Raw genomic sequence first — 20,000 nt, forward strand, 5'->3', positions numbered from 1 at the left:
TTCCCTCATACTCTAAAAACTATCCCCCATTTCCTTTTTTTCTCTCGCCTTTTCCTGCTTCTCCCCCCCTCCTACTCCCCTCTTCTCCTTCTGCCCTCTCCCATCTCGCCTCTCCCCTCTTCTCCTCCCCGTGTTCCCCTCTTATCCTTCTCTCCTCTTTTCTCTTCTTTATTTCCCCTACTTCCCTCCTCTTCATCTCTCCTCTACCCTTTTCATGTGTGTGCTATATTCGCGCTCATTCAGACTTTTCCACCGCGTTTGGCTGTGGCGCCCGGAAATAAGTGATGCTGGGGAGGGGGGGGGGTAGATGGGGATATAGGGGAGAGGAGAGGGGGAAGGGGAGGAGGGGATAAGGGGAAGGCGGAAGGAATGTAGGACAGAAGTGGAAAAGGGAGAAGGGGAAGGGGGAGGAAAAGGGTAGGGTGAATAGGGTGAAGGTAAAGGGTAAGGGGTGAGGGGTAAGAGAGTGGGAAGGGGAGGTATAAAGGGAGAGGAATGCAGAAAATGAGGGATAACAGGAGGAGGGGAGGAAAAGGGAAAAGATATATGGGAGAGAAGGCTGGAAGGAAGGGAGAGAGGGAAAGATGTTAGGGAAGAGAGGGATAATGGGGGAAGAGGAAGGAAGGGGAGGCTAGAGACGAGGGGAGAAGAGAAGAGGGAGGGGAAGACGAGGGGAGAAGGGAACAAGCCGTGAGAAAGACAAGTTTGTTTAGACTGGGAGTATTCCCTGCTCTTTAACCCCCTCTCCCCCGCTCCCCCCTCTCCCCCTCTCCCCCCCCTCTTCCCCTCTCCCGCCACTCCCCTCCCCCCTCTTCCCAGCTTTCGCTTCCCCTCTGGTACCAAAATGTATACATTACCTCATGCATATTTTTAGTTGTGTTTCTAAGAAGACGCGGAGGCGCTGCCCGGGTTAGAGAAAGGGGGGGAGGTGCAAGGGGGAGAAGTGGGGGTGAGGAGGGGAGGGAGAAGGGACACAGGATTAGCCACGTATAACATGGGTGATTTATTTGGCGATTTGTCGGGTTTTTTTCTGATCAGGCGATTTTTATGGTTGCTATAGGTGATGCGATCATCTTGAAAGCCTGTAGTGCCTCTGTTAGGAGTCTCTCTCTCTCTCTCTCTCTCTCTCTCTCTCTCTCTCTCTCTCTCTCTCTCTCTCTCTCTCTCTCTCTCTCTCTCTCTCTCTCTCTCTCTCTCTTTACTATTCATCTACCTATCGTTAGCTATTTGTCTATTTATCTCCTTTCTATATATCCATCTATCTCTATCTTCTATGTTTGCCTATACATCCATCTACACTCTATCTATCCATCTATCTCCTGTCTTTTTTCTATCCATCTTTATCCTTCAGTCTTCCTATCTATCCATCTGTCTATCTCCTTCCGTCGTTCTATTTACTTATCTATCCATATCTGCTGAGTCCTTGTCTGTGTATAGGTTCAGTGTGTTCAACATTGTGTTCAACACTGTCCTTCACGAAACACACAGGAAACAAACTATGACCTTCTGTTTACTCGTGTAACTCATTTTCTCTAGTGACTCGTTCTGTCTCTCGTTTATCGACTTCGCTCGACTGTCCTTTTTTTCCCTTTAGTGTCAGAATTACGATGATCTTATATTTACGAATTATGCGGCCGTAGTCTGGGCTTTGCCAGAATCGAGTTCGTTGTAACTGCACTTTCACGCTAAGCCGCCGCGTCATGAATAAGAGAATTATATCAAACTGGAATGTTGGGTTGTGTAAGCTCGCTTTCGGGTGGGGGTGGAGGGGAGGGGGGGTGAGGGTGTGGGTAGGATAGGGTAAGATAGAAAGTGAAAGAGAGGGGAGAGAATCAAAGGAAAGATATAGAGGGGGAGAGAAGAACAGGAGGAATAGAAGTAGACGAGAGAGAGAGAGAGAGAGAGAGAGAGAGAGAGAGAGAGAGAGAGAGAGAGAGAGAGGAGAAAAAAAGGCGGATAGAAAAATACCCAATAGGACACTAAAATAAATAAGAAAAATGGAAGAAAGGAATACAAATGATCAACAACAGTAAAAAAAGAACAACAACAATAAACAAACAAAGAAACAAGCAGAAGACGAGTGGAAAGGAAGATGAGCGACGCACTGACTGACTCTGAGCGACGAGTTCAAATCAATATGATCGCTGATAATGTTAGTAATGCGAAAGAGAGGAGATGAAATGGATGCTGATAAAAGAGAGGAGATTGCAAGATTAATCCGATTTTCTCCCTCCTATCGTCCCCTCTTCTCTCCTTTCCCCTCTTATTTACTTCCATTGTGTCGGAACCAAGTGGGGAAATGAGGGGATTGTGACGGGACGGTTGGCTCACCCCCTCACCCCTTTCCCGTGGGGGGGGGGGGAAGGAAAAGAAAGGAAAGGAATGGAAGAAGTGAGGAAGGAAATTAATATCGGAAGGGAATAAGAAAAAGGATAAGGAGAAGGAGATGGATAGAAAGAGGAGGGAAGATAAAGATAAGGCATAGAAGAATAAAAAGAAGACAAAAGAATGCAAGGACAAAGAAGAAGGGAAGGAGGGAAGGAACGGAAGAAGAGAAGCAAACAAGAAGCAAAGATTGGAGATGAGAATGAACGAGAAAGAGGCAGGAATGCGCCAAGCATAATATATACTCACAAAGCGGTAGTTTGGGAAAGCCTTGTGCAGGTAACAAGAATCTGACTTTTAAATTCTCTTCTCTTCTCTTCTTTACTCTTGTCTTTGCTTGTCATGTTTTCATCTTTGTTGTGTCTCTCTAGACACATATCATTATCGTTATCGTCCTCGTCATCATTATCGTCATCATCATCATTATCATCATCATCATCATCATCATTATCATCATCATCATCACCATCACCATCATCGTCACCGTCACGTCACAATCAACATCATATTCATCGTCACCACCAATCCGAAATAACGAGATGATTCATCGTTTAATTAACATAGACGACGAGCAATGAAACAGATTCTCTAAAAGAAACAGAAAAGGCGAACACACACACACAAAAAAAACAAAAAAAACGCCCGGACATGTGTTCTTGTCACAGGTGCGTGAATCTGCTCTCAGGCGTGGGTAAGGCGCGCCTGATAGGGGGGGTATGGGAGGGGTATGGGAGGGGAGGGGGTAGAGCAGCAGGTGCCCCGTGCGCCTGACGAGGCAGCCAGATGTTTCGCACAGCTGTTGTGGGCGGGGATGATAGTTGTGGGTGGAGGTACGGGGAGGGAGTGTGTGCGTGTCTGTCTGTCTGTGTGTCTGTGCGTCTGGGATTCTTTGAAGTAAGGTTGACGCAGGTGGTTGTTCCCCTCCTCCCTCCTCCCTCCCCACCCCATTTCTTATTTTATCTTCCGTTAGACATTCACATTCTATTTCTCCAGCTGGCGCGGGTCGTAAGTATGTCCAGGTATCAGCGATGACTCGTTGGCAGTGTTGCCAGTATGATGGAGGTGCCAAATCCAGGGAATCCCCCCCTATCCCCTCCCTCCCCTCCCACACACCCACTCACTCTCCCCCTTCCCCTTCCCCTCTCCCTTCTTCTCCCCCTTCCTCTTCCCATCCCTCTTCCTTTCCCTCCCTTTCCCCTTCCCCTCCCCTTCCCTTATCCCCTCCCTCTTTCCCTTTCCTTCCCCCTCCCCCTCCCCTTTTCACTCGCATGAGAGCTCTCTGTTAAATGCGTGAATAGGCATCGCCTGGTCAAGGCTCTTCTACCCCCCTACCATGCGGTTATTTATTTTCTTTATTGGCATTCTTTCCCTTTCTTTCTATTCTACTTTTTCTCGTTTTTTTTCTATTGTCTCCTTCCCTCCCTCTTCCTCTCTCTTCCCGCCTCTCCTCTCCCTCCGCTCGCCCTTTCCGCTTTTCCCTTTTCCATCTCTTCAATCTCTCCAACCTCTCTCCCTAACCCTTCCTCCCTCCTTTCTCTTTTCTCTCCTTTTGTCTCACCTTCCCTCCTTTCCAACTTTGCTCCCTCCTTTCCCTCCCTCTCCCTCCCTAACTCCCTCACCTTTTCTCCATCTATTTCTCCCTCACCCTCCCTTTCTCCATCCATATCTCCCTCCTTCCCTCCCTCCCCCACCATCACTCGCGCAGGCAGAAAGTGGAAGAGCAAACGGTGCGATAAATTGGCCTGCCTGACGTTTTTATTGCGAATGAATAATTCAGGGTGCCAACGTGGGGATGAAGCTGCCTTGTTTGGTGGTGACCATGCCCCTCCCCCCCACCCCCCCACCCTCTCCCGATGCTTATTCCCTTCTATGTCCCTTTTCTACGCCCCTCCCCACCACCCACCACCACCCCACTGATCTCCATCCCTCCTTCATTCCCTCCTTCATTTCCTCCTTGATTCCCTCCCTCCCGCTCTCGCCCCTCCCTACTTCCTTCTCACACTCCACTCCTCGCCCACTTTTGCCCACCTTTGAGGAAGATTATGGTAGAGTGTTGAATGGGGAAGGGAGAGCAGACAGGAGCTGGGAAAGAAAGGAAGGAACTGAGGAGAGAAAGATAAAAGAATTAATGGAAACTAAGGGGAAAAAACTTTATTTATATTTATATTTCTCCCTCTCGCTCCCTCTCCCTTTTTCTCTCCCTCCCTCTCCTCCCTGTTTCTTGCACTCCCTCCTCCCTTGCTGCAGTTGCCAGACCCCCACCAAATAGCGGGGATGTCCAAGCAGCACGTGAGCGTCTGAAAAAGATTCGGAATTTAGGCAAATGTTCGGATTCCTCTGGCAATACCTGCAGGCACTCTGACACTCGGGTACTCCAGTACTCGGATACTCGGGTACTTGGGTACTCCGGTACTCGGAACTCGAGTACTTGGGTACTTAGGTACTCAGGCGTTCTGGTATTCGGGTACTCGGCCGCTCAGGTACTCTGGCACTCAGGCACTCGTGTTATATGTTAATCATATTATAATATATGCCATCACATTGTAGAGGTTAGATTATTCATGTGTAGTTGTGTTGTATAGATGCCTTCAGCGCCATTTTTAAAGATAGTCTTGTGTCAATTATGAAATTGTAGAATATTCATTTTAGTTGAGTTCAATTCAATTCGCGTTGGGAAATATGGTTGGATGGGACGGCCGATTGAAGATGATCTGATCTGGCAGATTTCTCTGATTTATTTAATCGTAGGATTGTCAGAGAGCTGTAGGAAATACTGATAGATAGATATGTATAATTGGTTTATTTTATTTATGGCATTGATTTATGAGCAAATCATGGTATTTTTGTTTAGAAAAAAAACGGAAGAAATAAATCGAGGCAAAGACAGAACAGCACATGTTTAAGAAGAGGTTTGAAGAAAAAAAAGGCAGAACCCAATGAAATAGATTGGCGCAAAAGATGTATAAATGTATAGCAAGGGGTTCGAAAAGAAATGAAAATGCATAAACCCAGTGAAGTAGATCGGGACCAAAGTAGAAAAAGTATATGTATAATAATAAGTTCAAAGTCAGAGAAGTAGATCGGCTCAAAAGGAGCAAAAAGTAGACGTACAGCAGAGGTAGACGCAGCGTTGGCAGTGGCACCCTCCACTCATGGGACTCCAACGTCACTGAGTGGGAAATCCGCTCGCCGTTTCCCACTGTTAAGTTGGCTATTCAATGGGGGGGGGGGTTAAGGGAGTGAGGGGAGGATGTAGGGGAAGGGGGTGAGGGGTGATTGGGGAGGGGGTTGGGGAAGGGGAGAGGGAATGGAGGCCGGGCCAGGAAGTGCCAATTCGAGGCGATGGGACGGGTGCCATAGTGCCAAGAAACTTGTTTATATTGCTGGGTAAAGAGGAGAGAGAGTGAGAGTGAGTCTCACAGCTAGAATGACATAAAAAGATCATGAAAAAAAAAGAAAATCAACACGAAGCGACCGCCGACTTATGACTGTCCTGAAGTGCTTGAACGGCAAGCAAAGCCGAAGATACACAAGGGAACACACGGAGAATTGGGAAGAAGGGGGGGGAGGAGGGGAAGGGAGGGAAGAGGAGAGAGGATAGGGGAAAGGGGAGAAGGGAGAGGGGAGAGAAAGAGCACCAGCGGAAATTCATCACTTGCCGATGCTTCCGGCTTGGCTCGACTTAGTCAAACAAAGCAGCGATGGCAAAAAAAAAAAAGAAAAAAAAAAAGAAAAAAAATGTAGCAGTTCTTCCTTTCCCATGAGACAAACAAAACGATGAAGATCAAGTTTTTGAAGAGAAGGGGCTAAGAGGGGAGGTTTTTTTTTTTATTATTAATCAATAGTTCGTAAAATTATAGTTTTTAGAAAAGGGTAAAAGGGTGAGACGTTATTATCTATTTATTTATTTATTACAATTTCATACTTCTTGTCTAACCTAAAGGAGCGATAGCAGTAGCCCAGAATTACTGTAGTCTCTCCTGAAGGCGAGACTGAAGTCATGCCAGCCTGGACTTCCCATACAGGATGTGCGAGTCATGCGTGACGTCACCGCGTGTATTTCAAAGAGTCATTTAGAGCCGTAGTTGTTTTGATGGCCTGTTGTCCCTAGGTGACCGTGGAGAAAGGGGTTGTGTTGTGATTTTTTTTTTCTTTTTTTTTGGGGGGGGGGCGATTTGGGGGGTTAAATGCATGCGGAACGGAGTGATTGCCTTTTCGTTTGTTTAGGGTTGTGTTGTGTCGTATTTTTGTTTGAATCGTTTTGTTTTATATTTATGTTTGTTATTGCATGATTTATTTTTTATTTTTTATTTTGTATCTTATTCATTATTATCTTATGGTGTTTTATTATCTTACTGATTATAAATTGTCGCTTACATCCTTATTATCGCTACCCCGCAATCACCACAATCACCACTTATCTTTATAGTTATCATATCCATCTTATCTTTCCTCTTCTCTCGTCTCTCAGTTATTATTTAACTACTACTACCCTTATTATTTTATCATTCAATAATTAATTTTTTTATTGTAAGAAAGCCAAATTGACTTTTTTTCTCACTTGCAAAACGCCGCACGCTCTATTTAAGCGCCGGTCGTCCCCTCCGCACTAACGACCCCCTAACGACACTCTTTCGAGGAACGGGACTTGCAAATGAGGGTCGTTGCGAAGGTGCCATCCATACCTGCAGGTGCCAGGAAGTGCCAAGCGGTGCCAAGCGGTGCCAGGCGGTTACCGGAAGCGCTGAGGGGGGCTTGGACGACCTGTTGAAACACCTAATGGTCGTTCGAGGAGGCAATGAGGCGGCGGAGGGACGGCCGGCCTCGCCTTTCGGATTCCGGGGAAGAAAGGCACAGGGAGTGGGGAATGGATCGAGGAGGAGGAGGAACGAGAGAGAGCGTAAGGAAGGAGGGAGAGAGAGAGAGAGAGAGAGAGAGAGAGAGAGAGAGAGAGAGAGAGAGAGAGAGAGAGAGAGAGAGAGAGAGAGAGAGAGACAGAGAGAGAGAGAGAGAGAAAGTGAGAGAATAATGGAGAGGAAAGAGAAACCACGATGGTATGAAATATATATATGGGATATATTTTTAGACACACACACACACACACACACACACACACACACACACACACACACACACACACACACACACACACACACACACACACACACACACACACACACACACAAGGACAATTTCCACCAACACGTATCGTCACACAACGAAATAAATGTACATTATTTTTTAGCTCCGAGGGCGAGGCAGAGTTGGCGGTCAAGTGAAGGATTTCGGTTGAGAATGACAAGTGGACGGAGTGCCTGAGGGAGGGAGGGAGGGAGCGAGTGAGTGAACAAGTGAACGAGAGAGTAAGTGCGTGAGTGAGAAGGTAAGTGAGTAAGTAAGAGAGTCAGTGAGCGAGTGAGCGAGAGAATAAGTAAGAGAGTAAGTGAGTGAGCGAGAGATTAGGTGAGTAAGTATGAGTGAGCGAGTGAACGAGTGAACGAGAGAGTGAGTGAGTGGGTGGGTGAGCGAGAGAGTGAATGAGTGAGTGAGTGAGTAGCCTGTTGTCGCGACCAGCGTTGAATAGAGCTCAACATCCGGTGGCTGAAAAGGACCTGAAAATAGTCAGGAAAAAAATATTGGAAGTTGACATTAAAACGCCGCGGCTGGATGGGGATGTTAGAGGGGGAATTTTATACTAGGTTTATTGATGATGTTATAATGATGATGATTATTATTATTGTCATTATTATTGTTATTATTATTGGTAGTAGTAATAATAGCAGTAGTAGTAATAGCAGTAGCAGCAGCAGTAAGGGTATGATTATAATTGTGATTATGACCATGATCATCATCATGAAAAGTCTTCATTCTTATAGGGATTCCCCATTAACATATACCAGTAATTAAACGAATATCAATAATGAAGCGATAGTAATTAATTACTGAAGAAAACACACCCTGTCAACGATACGTTATAAATGCCGTTATGACGTAAAACTCATGACGTCACTCCAACATCCGGCTGAGCGCTGTCAACCTTCACTTCGTTGCTCGGATAAGTCAGATTTGAATCCGAACAAGGTCAAGGTCGCGGCTGTCGGAGAAGGCTGTCGCAGAAGCCTGTTGGGGAAGGCTGTCGGAGAAGGCTGAGGTAATCCGGGAAAATCTGACGCGTTGGTCGACAGGCCGCGCTGATGTCAGAAGCTTTCCCTACTCCTTGCCTCTCCTTCATCTTCCCCTTCTCTTCCCTTTTCTCCATCTCCCCTATCACTTCACTCCACTTCATTTCTTCCATCCCCTCCACTTCACCTCACCTCACCTCACCTCACCTCACCTCACCTCACCTCACCTCACCCCTTCTTTTCGCTTCACCTTTCCGTCTCTCCTCTTCTTCTTCTTCCTCCCTGCTCTCCTCTCCTCACATTACCTCCTCTTTGTTACTGACTCCCCCCCTCGTCCGAAGTTCCTTATCCCTTCAGTTTTTCCTTTCCTTCCCTTATTTCCTTTCCCCATCATCTGCAACCTCTTTCCCTTCCCCCTCCTGTACTTCCCTTTCTCTTTCCCTTCCTTTCCAATCCCCTTCCCTTTCCTTTTCTTCCCCTACCTTCCCCTTTCTTTTCATCCATTTCTCTTTTTGCCTCTTTTCCGACAGACACAGGAAGTGAAAACGAGAGTGAGTCGAATATAGGAATATATAAACTATTTCATAAATACATCTGTTAACAAACAAAGCAATTAAGGCTGCATGCATGACCCCCCCCCCCTGGAGTCGCCCAGGTGTAGTTGACCAGGTAACCATCGGTAATTAAGCAGAGTTCGTAGTCACTTCCGCTCGCACACCTGCCCTGCCCCTCCCAAGCCATGGACGCGTAGGCTTACATATTTATGGGCATGCACGCATTTATGTACGCATGAACGCGCGCACAAGCTCACACGTGTACATGCACCCATGCACCCATATGCTTACACGCACACGGACATGCAGATGCACATACACACGTACACGCACACATACGTGCGCACGCGTAAACACACACACTTTCCTATTCCCTCTCCACCTCTTCTCCTTCTCCCCCTCCTTCTCCTCTCCCCTCTCCCTCTCCTCTCCACGCTCACACACACTTTTTGATTCCCTCTCCACCTCTCCTCCTCCTCCTCCTCCTCCTCCTCCTCCTCCGCCGCCGCCGCCGCCGCCGTCGCTGATGATTCCTCGGCCACGGATCAACTTCCGGTCAGCCAGGTGTTGCACGATTGTTGCTCCTCGTCTCGCTAGATGGTCGTGGCTGCGCTTGGCCGCTCTCTGCCTCTTTCGCTTTGTTGCTATTGTTGCGTGGGAGGTGTTTGGGGGGGGGGGTGAAGAGGAGAAGGAGGTGGGAGTGGGGATTAAGGGGTGGTGGGGGTGGGGGTGACAGTGGGGGTTGTAGTTGGTAAAGGTGGATAATAATAATAATAGTTAAAAATGATGATAATAATAATGATAATGGTAATAATGATGATAAAAGAAGAAGAAGAAGAAAGAATAGATGAAAAAGAGGAAGAAGGGGGGAAGAAGTAGAAGAAATAGAATGATAATAATGATATTAGAAGGAGGAGTAGGGAATGAAGAAGAAAGGGGAAGAATAGAAGGGAATTGATAACAAATTATTTTTATTTTTTTCTATTTTATTTCTAGATCACTTCTATTGTTTTGTTCTTGAAGTTAATTGTTGTTCTAATTGGCATCAGTATCACGATCATCAGTGCAGGGATGTTACAGATATTTGCATTACTATATTCACTCTTTTAGCAAACTCACTAATTCACTTGACTCTCCTAATCGTCCAACCTACTTCATTATTCATTACTTCGGTTAATTATTCACTCCAACAAACTCTCGAACACTATTCACCGCCCACTCCCCACCCCCCACCCACCCATACGCACTCTCACACCACGTGGGTTTGTTTACAAAGTAATTATTGTTTACAGATAGTGGCACGTGGTTACTGGCGTGTCGATTATTGTTTTCTTTCGTTTCTTGTTTTTCAGTTTTGTTATTTTCTAGTTTGTATTTCCATGACCATATTTACTATCATTTATTTTTTCATTATTTCGAGTTTGTTTTTTCTCTTCCACTAAATAGAATTAAAAGAAATACGGCAAGTGAACGATGAAAATAGAGAGAAGAGAGAGAGAGAGAGAGAGAGAGAGAGAGAGAGAGAGAGAGAGAGAGAGAGAGAGAGAGAGAGGGAGAGGGAGAGGGAGAGAAGTAGAAAAAGGAGAGAGAGAGAGAGGGAGATGATAAGGGGGAGGAAGAGGGAGGTGAAAATGAGAAGGAGAGAGAGAGAGCGAGCGATAGCCAGAGCTAGAGCGAGAAAAAAGGAAAAGAAAACAAAAAGAAATAAGAGTGAGCGAGAGATTGAAAAACAAAAAAACAAGAGCAAGATAGAGGGGAAGGGAGGCGTAACGGCAGCTCAGCGCAGTTTGCCAATTGTCCGGAATCCTCTGGGGTTTCCGGTCAGGACGCGTTTTTGTAGGGGGCGGCGAGGCTCCAAGGACTGTAGGATGACTTTGAGACACGTAAAGGGAGGAGGAGGAGGGCGCGTCGGTGGGGCGGGGGGCGGGGGGGAGGGGGATAGGCGTCGGGGAGGACCTTGATGATGAGTTTCGGTTTCGGAAATGAGACTCGGGATTTTTTTTTCTCTCTCTTTTTCATTTATTTTTTCTTAATTTCTTTGGCTAGTTTACCGCCATTGCCATGTTCATGTTTATATTTATGTTCATTATATCATCATCTTCAAAGTCATATTCATATTTAAATTCATCGTCATCGTCATTATCTTCATCTTCTTCTTCATCATCATCATCATCATCATCTTCCTTTTCCTCTTCCTCTTCCTCTTCATCATCATCATCATCATCATCATATTCCTCTTCATCATCTTCTTCTTCTTCTTCTTCTTCTTCTTCTTCTTCTTCCTCTTCATCATCATCATATTCCTCTTCATAATCATCATTATCATCATCATAATGATAATCAAATCGCATCAAAATAGTAAGAACAAATCAATCAAAAACGAAAACAAACAACAAACCCAACTCAGTAAACAGATTGCTGTTACTGGTTACCATGGAAACCAAGCGACAACCAAGCATGTAAATAACAACAACTTTCTGAGTGTTCTGTTTGTGATGGTGTACGAATCTGTGGTTACTTGACTGCCTCTCTCTATCTATATATCTATCTATCTATCTCTCTATCTATCTCTCTCTCTCTCTTTATATATATATATATATATATATATATATATATATATATATATATATATATATATCCTCCGTCCCTCCCTCCCCTCCTTTTTTCCTTCCTTCCCTCCTTCCCTCTCACCTCTTTCTCTCTCTCTCCAACTCACTCCCTTCCCCCTCCCCCCCCTCCCTCTTCCAGCCCCTCCACTTCCCCCAGGTCTCGGGCCGTGTTACGCTACTTCACGGTCTGCTGGCCTCCCCTCGGGCTGCCTCTGTTACCTCGCTGTTACCCCCTCTTTGTGAGCGTGACTGAGCATCGGCACAGTTCGAAGCAGCTTGTGTGTCCCCCGGCCGCTCCGGCGCGTGGAACTTCCGTGCTGGAGCATCTGTTGGCGGAGCTCAAGCACGGAAGGAGATGTCTTGCTGCTTCCGAAGACGTGGTGGGCATCGGGGGCGGGTGCTGACGCGCGCGCGTGTATATATATATGTAAGTGCACATACACACGTGTTCGCATTGACGAGCGCACACATAAATGGGCGTGTCGGTGCACAGGTGTCTGCGCGCTCGTGCACACGCACACACGGACACGGACATGAACACACGTGTGCTCAATCTCACATTCACACGCGCTCGCGCTCGCACTCACACTCACACTCACACTCACACTCACACTCACAGAGAGAGATGGAGAGAAAAGAGAAAGGGGAGAGAAATAAGAATAAAAAAGAAAAAGATGAATGAAAAGAGAGAGAGAGAGAGAGAGAGAGAGAGAGAGAGAGAGAGAAAGAGAGAGAGAGAGAGAGAGAGGAAACAGAGGATGCCAAGGAAAGGGGAGAGAGGAAGTGGTCGCGAGAAGTCACGGTGGGCGAACTCCCTCGCACCTGCCTCGGCGGAGAAAGGGGGGGTGAGGGAGGTCATGCTTTTTAACACACGTTCATTGTTGTTTTTTTCTTCTTCTTTTTATGTCTTTGTCTTGTGTCTTCTTCATCTAAAAAAAGAAAGAAATTTAAGATTGGGAAAAGGAAAGGGATGAGAAGAAATGAAAGGAAAAGTAAGAGAGAAAAAGAGACATCAAGAGAGAAAGAAAAAAAGAGGTACACAATGAGAAAGAGTGAAATAGAAACAGAGAGAGAGTGAAAACATACAGAAAAAGAAAGAACTTAATAGAAACAGAGCAACGGAATGAGAAAGAGTAAGAGGGAGAAAGAGAAAAAATGAAAAGATATACTCATTGAGAAAGAACAACATAGAAACAGAGATAAAACGAGAGAGAAAAAGAGAAATATTGCGGGAGGGAGAGAAAGAGAGAGAGAGAGAGAGAGAGAGAGAGAGAGAGAGAGAGAGAGAGAGAGAGAGAGAGAGAGAGAGAGAGAGAGAGAGAGAGAGAGAGAGAGAGAGAGAGAGAGAGAGAGAGAGGCGAACCATGACACGCGCTGTGGACCCCTCACGTAACTGCAGGTTTAAGTTACAGCAAAAGAGTTCAAAGCAAAGGCCATAAGCAATATTTTTCGGGGGGGGGGGGGGGCAAAAGGGAAGGCAAAAGCAAGAGGAAGGAATGAAGTAGAAGAGGGATATTCGAAGTAACGAAGATGGGAAGAAGAAGGGAGATGATAAAGTGAATATCAGAGGGAGTGGGAGAAGGAGAGTGAGGGAGGAATTGATAGTGAGGGTGAAGACGAGGGTGCGAGTGCGAGTGAGATAAAGGGAAAGAAAGAAAGAAAGAAAAGTAAAGAAAGAGTAAGGAAAAAGAAAGAACTAGAACGAGGACGCCGAGAGAGGAGAGTGAAAGAAAAGAGCAGGATTAAACGGCTGGTTACGGCTTGGCGAAGATTTAGTGGAAAGAGGTTTTGTAATGTTTCCCTCCGGACACCGTCTTACCGACCCCCCACCTCTCCCTCCCTCCCCCCCACTCTCTCACCTCCTTCCCTCACCCAGTTTCTCGCCTCTCTTTCCCCCTTCCCCGCTCTTCGGCCTCCCTTTCCCGTCCCCTCCCCTCCCTCCCCCACTGTCTCGGCTCCCTTCCTCCCTCCCTCCTACACTCTCTCGTCTCCCTTTCCTCCTTCCCCCCACTCTTCGGCCTCCCTTTCCCTTCTCCCCCACTCTCTCGCCTCCCTTCTTCCCTCTCCTTTCTCTCCTCCCTCCTCTCTTCTCCTCCCTCCCTCCCTCCTCCTCCTCCTCCTCCTCCTCCTCCTCCTCCTCCTCCTCCTCCTCCTCCTCCTCCTCCTCCTCCTTATCCCCCTCCTCATCCTCCTCCCTCTCCCTACACCACCTTCTCCCTCCTCCCTCCTCCTTCCTTCCCCCTCCCCCTTTTTTATCATGCCGCCAGGGGGATGTGGAAACCATGTTAGCCATCCTTATGCTCGCTGAGTGGCCTGATTGTTACCCCAGCTTCGTGTGATTGAGTCCGCCTCCCAAGCTATGAGAATATGTTGGATATAATTGCGTTATCATGAACCGTGGTAGATTGATTAATTAGATAGATGTACTAGGTTGATTGGTTGTTGTAATGATAAGGGATGTCATTATTACTGTTGTTTTTTTCTAGGCTGATTTTTGCATATTGATGTACTAGATTGACATGTGGATATATTTGGATGCCCAAGTTGATTTTATTTACTGTTGCAAATTCAGATGCAACAGGAATTATTACCATCATCATCTTCTTCATTATCCTCATCACTATCCTGTACTATTATCTTTTCCACGTATTTCCTATTTTCATCACTCTCTTCTCTAATTCCTCACATATTTATTAGTTTAATCTCTTTTTGATTATATTATTCTATATTCCCCAATTTCTCTCTCTCTCTCTCTCTCTCTCTCTCTCTCTCTCTCTCTCTCTCTCTCTCTCTCTCTCTCTCTCTCTCTCTCTCTCTCTCTCTCTCTTTCCTTCCCAAATGTTGCGATCATATGTTGCAGCTCGGGATGGGTGTCAACCAAAAAGCGTCGTCTTGCGGATGTCTCACACTCCTGGAGGCCAGTCAGCTGTTTTCGTGTTTTTGTTTCGGTCGTAATGTGTGTTGTTGTTTCTTTGTTGGGTTGGGTTTGTTTGTTTGGGGTTTCCATTGGTGGTGGAGGGGTGCAAGCTATTTTTTTAGGGGGACTGTGTATATTTTTTTGCTTTCCTCTTTTTTCTTTTTTTTCTCCTCCCCTCTTTTCGCCCTCCTCGCTCTCTCTAATTCTCTATTTTCCTTTCTGTCTTTCACTCACTCTCTCTCTCTCTTTCCCTCCCACCCTCCCTCCTTCCCTCTCCTTCTCTCCCTCTCCCTATCCCTCTCCTCTGTACCATTTTCTTGAGATTTCGTGTTCGCTCTATTTGGTGCTATTTTTTCGTGTCTATGTTCGAGGGGAAAAAGGCTGGGGTCGGGTAGGGTTGGGGAAGGGGGAAGGGGGGAAGGGGGAGGATGGAAGGGCATTTCACGGTCACAGAACGATGGTGAAAAAAAGAAGGAAAAAGCAAGAATGTGTCACCCAAAGTCCACGTCAATATTTTTTCTTACTCTTATCATTTTTTGCTTTCTCTCTCTCTCTCTCTCTCTCTCTCTCTCTCTCTCTCTCTCTCTCTCTCTCTCTCTCTCTCTCTCTCTCTCTCTCTCTCTCTCTCTCTCTCTTTCTCTCCTCTCTCTCTTTCTCTCCTCTCTCTCTCTCTCTCTCTCTCTCTCTCTCTCTCTCCTCTCTCTCTCTCTCTCTCCTTCTCTCTCCCTCTCCCTCCTTCTCTCCTCCTTTCCCTCTCCTCTCTCTCCTCCTTCCTCTCCTCCTTCCTCCCCTCCTTCCTCCCTCTCCTTCCTTCCCTTCCTCCCTTTCCTTCCTTCCCTCCTTCCCTCCCTCCCTCTCCCTCCTTCTCTCCCTTCTCTCATTATTCCCTTTTATATTACATAGTAACTTCATTTGCATTTTTTCATATCTCATTGATCATTCATTTATCTATTAATTTATCTATCTATTCCTTGTTATCTGTTTTTGTTATTGTTAATATTATTGTTGAAGGGGGATTTATTATCGTGGTTATGTATTTTCTGTGATTGTCTTGCAAGCGGGGAAGTTCTGTCCTGGAGTGGGATTGAATTGTTGCAGGGTCGTGGGATGGGGTGGGTGGGTAGGAGGGGGGGTTGTGGGATTGGGAGGGGGGGGGACAAGGGGATTTAGGAGGGCTTAGGGGTGTAAGTTTGTGCGCTCTTTTTTTTCTTTTTTATTATATTTCTGCCTTTTCTCCACTTTCTTTCTCCCTCCCACTTTCCTCCTGCCCTCCTCCTCCCTTCTTCTTCTCCTACTCCTACTCCTACTCCTCCTCCTCCTCCTCCTCCTCCTCCTCCTCCTCCTCCTCCTCCTCCTCCTCCTCCTCCCCCACCCCATCTCCTCCCCTCCCCATCTCCTCCCCTTCTCCTCCCCTATCTCCTATTTTTTCTATTCGCTCCCCCCCCCCCCACATCCCCGGTACCCACGGATTACACGAGACTGCACCAATTAAATTTATTTTCTTTCTTTCTCATCTTTCTCCTTTTCCCCCCATTTTTTACGAATAACTTTTTTATGACTTTTTATAATACACACAAACGCGCGCACGCACGCACACACACACACACACACACACACACACACACACACACACACACACACACACACACACACACACACACACACACACATATACACAATATATATATATATATATATATATATATATATATATATATATATATATATATATATATATATATATATATATGTGTGTGTATGTATATATATTAATTTGTTTATTTATTTTTCTATTTATTTATTTTGTTACTGTTCTGTTATTTCTTTCTATTATTTCAATTTATCACATTTTCCTCCAATTATCTTTCTTTGTATGTTTTCCCTATTCGTCTCCCAGTTGTCCATTTCATATCTACGTTTTGTACATTGATTAATCAGGTTTATTGCTATTGTTATCATTATTAGTAGAAGTAGTAGCAATATTATCATTATTATTATTATTATTATTATTATTATTATCGTCATTGTTATCATCATTATTATTACTATTTCTATTACTATTAATACATTACTATTATTATGATTATTTATATTATTTTGTTTTGTTTTTTTCTCTTCGTCTCCTTCATTTATGAAATTATCACGTTATAATACACACACACACACACACACACACACACACACACACACACACACACACACACACACACACACACACACACACACACACACACACACACACACACACATACACATACATATATACACGTACACATACACCCACACATACATTTAAACTAAAAGTTCGATGAGTGCCATTACCCGAGACTCTTGATAACATCACGGGCGTGACATGTGAGTGACACGCGTCCTGGCGGGAGAGGTGCGTGTCCTGCGCCGTCACATCCCGGGAGTCCTGCTTGATTGGAAGATATAATTAACGTGTCTTTTTTTTAAGGATTTTGGCGGGAGAATATTTTGGGTTTTAATTAAGCATTGAGTGTTACCTTTTGTTGCCTCTTTGATTTTTTCTCTCGCGTTTTTTCCTCGTTTTTTTCCGTTTTTTGTTTCTGGAGATTTTTTTTTTTCTCTTTTTTTTATTCTCTTTGATGTTGATGTTTTGGTCTTTTTTTAAGCTGTCATAGTATGTGTGATTTTTTTTTCTCTACATTTGTTTAATTTCTTTCGTCTCCTTAAAAGAGTGTCTAATGTTTTTTCCTTTTCATTGATTTCCAGGAATACATTCCCTGAAAGTCGTCGGGCGAGTGGGAGTGGGCGGGTCCGCGCCAGATCACGTGATGAACGAGGGCCAATCAGGAGCTGCGCCAGGTAACCTCCACTCCAATCATCATGCCTCCAGCGATGACGTCACCAAATTCAACGGTGACGTCACGGGCCGCGACAACCTATCAGAGAACACGGCCAGTTTGATCAGCCAAGCCACCGACATCGAGTTCGAACATGACACCGCCGACTACCAGTGGTTACTCGATTATGAGTGAGTAAACGGATGCCATTGAATTTACAAATTCATATACATTTGTTTTGTCTTTCAAAACTTAAACGTGAATGTCCAATATCAAGACAATCGCATCTCAAACTTTAGATATACAAAAGGCACAAGCTGTCTATCAACTTGTCCGAAAGTATGCTAATGGCTCCGACTTGGGACCGGGAAAACAAACACTTGGTTCACATCTCACTTCTGGCGCGACACCATCTTTAAGAGACATATCAATGGCGCGAATATTCTAGAAATAATTTCGCTCTCACGATAAGGTAAGATAAAAAAAAATAATGATATATTTATCGGATATGTAATGAAAAGATAAACGAAATTTGCATAATAAATTGAAAGTGGGAGAAAATACGATTAGAATATTTATGGAATTACGATCCTCCATTCGTTGATATACGAAACTTAAAATTCAAAACCGGTCAGTGAATAAAATCAAGAAAATAAAAAAGTAAGAGTGTAAAAATTGATAGAAAAAAAAATCGAAGTGAAAAGTAAAATAAAGAAAAAATAGAATGAAAATAAAATGGAAAGAATAGGAGAGAAATAGACTTTTGGGAGGGAGGGAGGGGGTGGGGTGGGGGTCGGTTCTCACTGAGATTGCTTCTAGAACTTTCCATCTCACGGCTCCCTCGAGGAAATCGTTGCAAGAGGATCCGATCTCATTATCTGCCAGTCTTTTTGCCGCTCGTTTCGTCGTATTACTCTCTCTCTCTCTCTCTCTCTCTCTCTCTCTCTCTCTCTCTCTCTCTCTCTCTCTCGATCACAATATTTCTGTTTATTTGTCTGTCTTTCTGCTTGTCTATATTCTTATTCATCTGTCTGTCCCCGCCTCTGTGTCTGTCTTCGAATTTGCCTGTTTGTACAAGACCCCCCTCCCCCCCAAAAAAAGAAATAATCAGAGAGCGATACTCCCCTCCCCCTTCCCCTTCCCCAACCCTTACCCCCTTTCCTCTCCTCCTCTCCCACCCCCCTTTCGTCTCCTCCTCTCCCACCCCCCTTTCGTCTCCTCCTCTCCCCCCCCCCCTTTCGTCTCCTCTCCCACCCCCCTTTCGTCTCCTCCTCTCCCACCCCCCTTTCGTCACCTCCTCTCCCACCCCCCTTTCGTCTCCTCCTCTCCCTCCTTCCCCCTCCCCCTTCCCCCTAACCTCTTTCCTCTCCTCCTCTCCCCCCTTTAAGCCCTTCCCCCTCCCCCTTTCCGCCCTCCTAGAATACTTAGCGTTATGACTCGTGTTCCTGCAAAAGGGTCGTCTCAGGAATGGGCCTCCTTTGTGGCCGCCGAAGACTGATCCTACGGGAGGAGAGGGGAGAGGAAGGGAAGGATCTCTTCACCGAAGGATTATTGGCATCTTCCGCTCTGTAGGCAGCGGGTGAATATGGTGTGTGTGTGTGTGTGTGTGTGTGTGTGTGTGTGTGTGTGTGTATGTATATATATATACATATATATTATATATATATATATATATATATGTATGTATATATATATATTATATGTGTATTTATTTATGTTTATGTATACAATATATGTATGTATATTTGTGTGCGTGTGCACATATTCGGGAGTTCCCATGGAAAACATTTATCTTCCCCTTCCTCTCCCTCACTTCCTCCCCCTCTCTCTGTCCAATGTCCTGGGATTGCTCACCACATTGTTCTTCCTCTTTTTCGTCTCTTCCCCTCCCCCCCTCCCCCTTTTTCCCCTCGTGTGAGTCGTCGCGTCGTGGTTGCGGCCCCTGGCGTGCTTCTTTCTGCCTTGGGTTACGTGTTTCCAGGCGCGGGGGTCGTTTTGGGTTGCGCGTGTGGTCGTCCGGGTTTCCTTTCTTTGAGGGCGTTTTTTCCCCCTCGTTTTTGTTTCTGCTTTTTTTTTTCTCTCTCTCTCGCTTTCGTTTTCTCGTTGTTTTGGTATTTTGTTTGTTTTCTGTGTTTTGGTTCTGTTGGCTTATCTTTCTCTTTTTTCTGTTTTTCCTCTTCCTTTTGCTTTCTGTTATTTCTTGTTTATCTATCTCTGTCTATCTCTCTATCTGTTTATTCATCTCTGTATATTTATCTATCTCCCTTTCTGCTTCCATCCTTTCCGGAATCCTTCCCTCCTCCCCTTGCTTTTCTCCTCGCCCTCTTTCTCTCTCTCTCTTCCTCCTTCTCTCTCTCCTTTCCTCTCTTCTCTCACCCCACTTTATCCCCCTCTCCCTCTCCCTTCTTCCTTCGCTCTCCTTCTCTCCTTCTTATCACCCTCTCCCTTTCCCTTCCTCCATCTCTTTCCTACCTCTCCTTTCCCTCCCTCTTATTCCCTTCTCCATCTCTCTCTTTTCTCCCTCTCCTTCCCCTTCGTTCTCCCATCCTCCTTCGCTCTTCTCCCTCTTTTTTCCAGTCCAACACAATCCAAATCTATATTTTTCC

The 20,000-nt window shown here is 45.4% G+C and overlaps 1 protein-coding gene across 1 annotated transcript in view; it reads left to right on the forward strand.

Moving 5' to 3' along the window:
* The window catches only part of LOC122245907 (uncharacterized), a 125,397-nt gene that overhangs the window by 88,224 nt on the left and 17,173 nt on the right, over window positions 1-20,000 (forward strand). The window contains exon 2 of the mRNA XM_086531797.1: window positions 17,324-17,585. Within this exon, the coding sequence (XP_086387923.1) occupies window positions 17,324-17,585 (262 nt within the window). The remainder of the gene's footprint in view (window positions 1-17,323; window positions 17,586-20,000) is intronic.

The sequence above is a fragment of the Penaeus japonicus genome, unplaced genomic scaffold (genome assembly GCF_977035675.1).
Source record: "Penaeus japonicus unplaced genomic scaffold, GWHDUDI00000001_assembly GWHDUDI00000036, whole genome shotgun sequence".
NCBI lineage: Eukaryota > Metazoa > Arthropoda > Malacostraca > Decapoda > Penaeidae > Penaeus > Penaeus japonicus.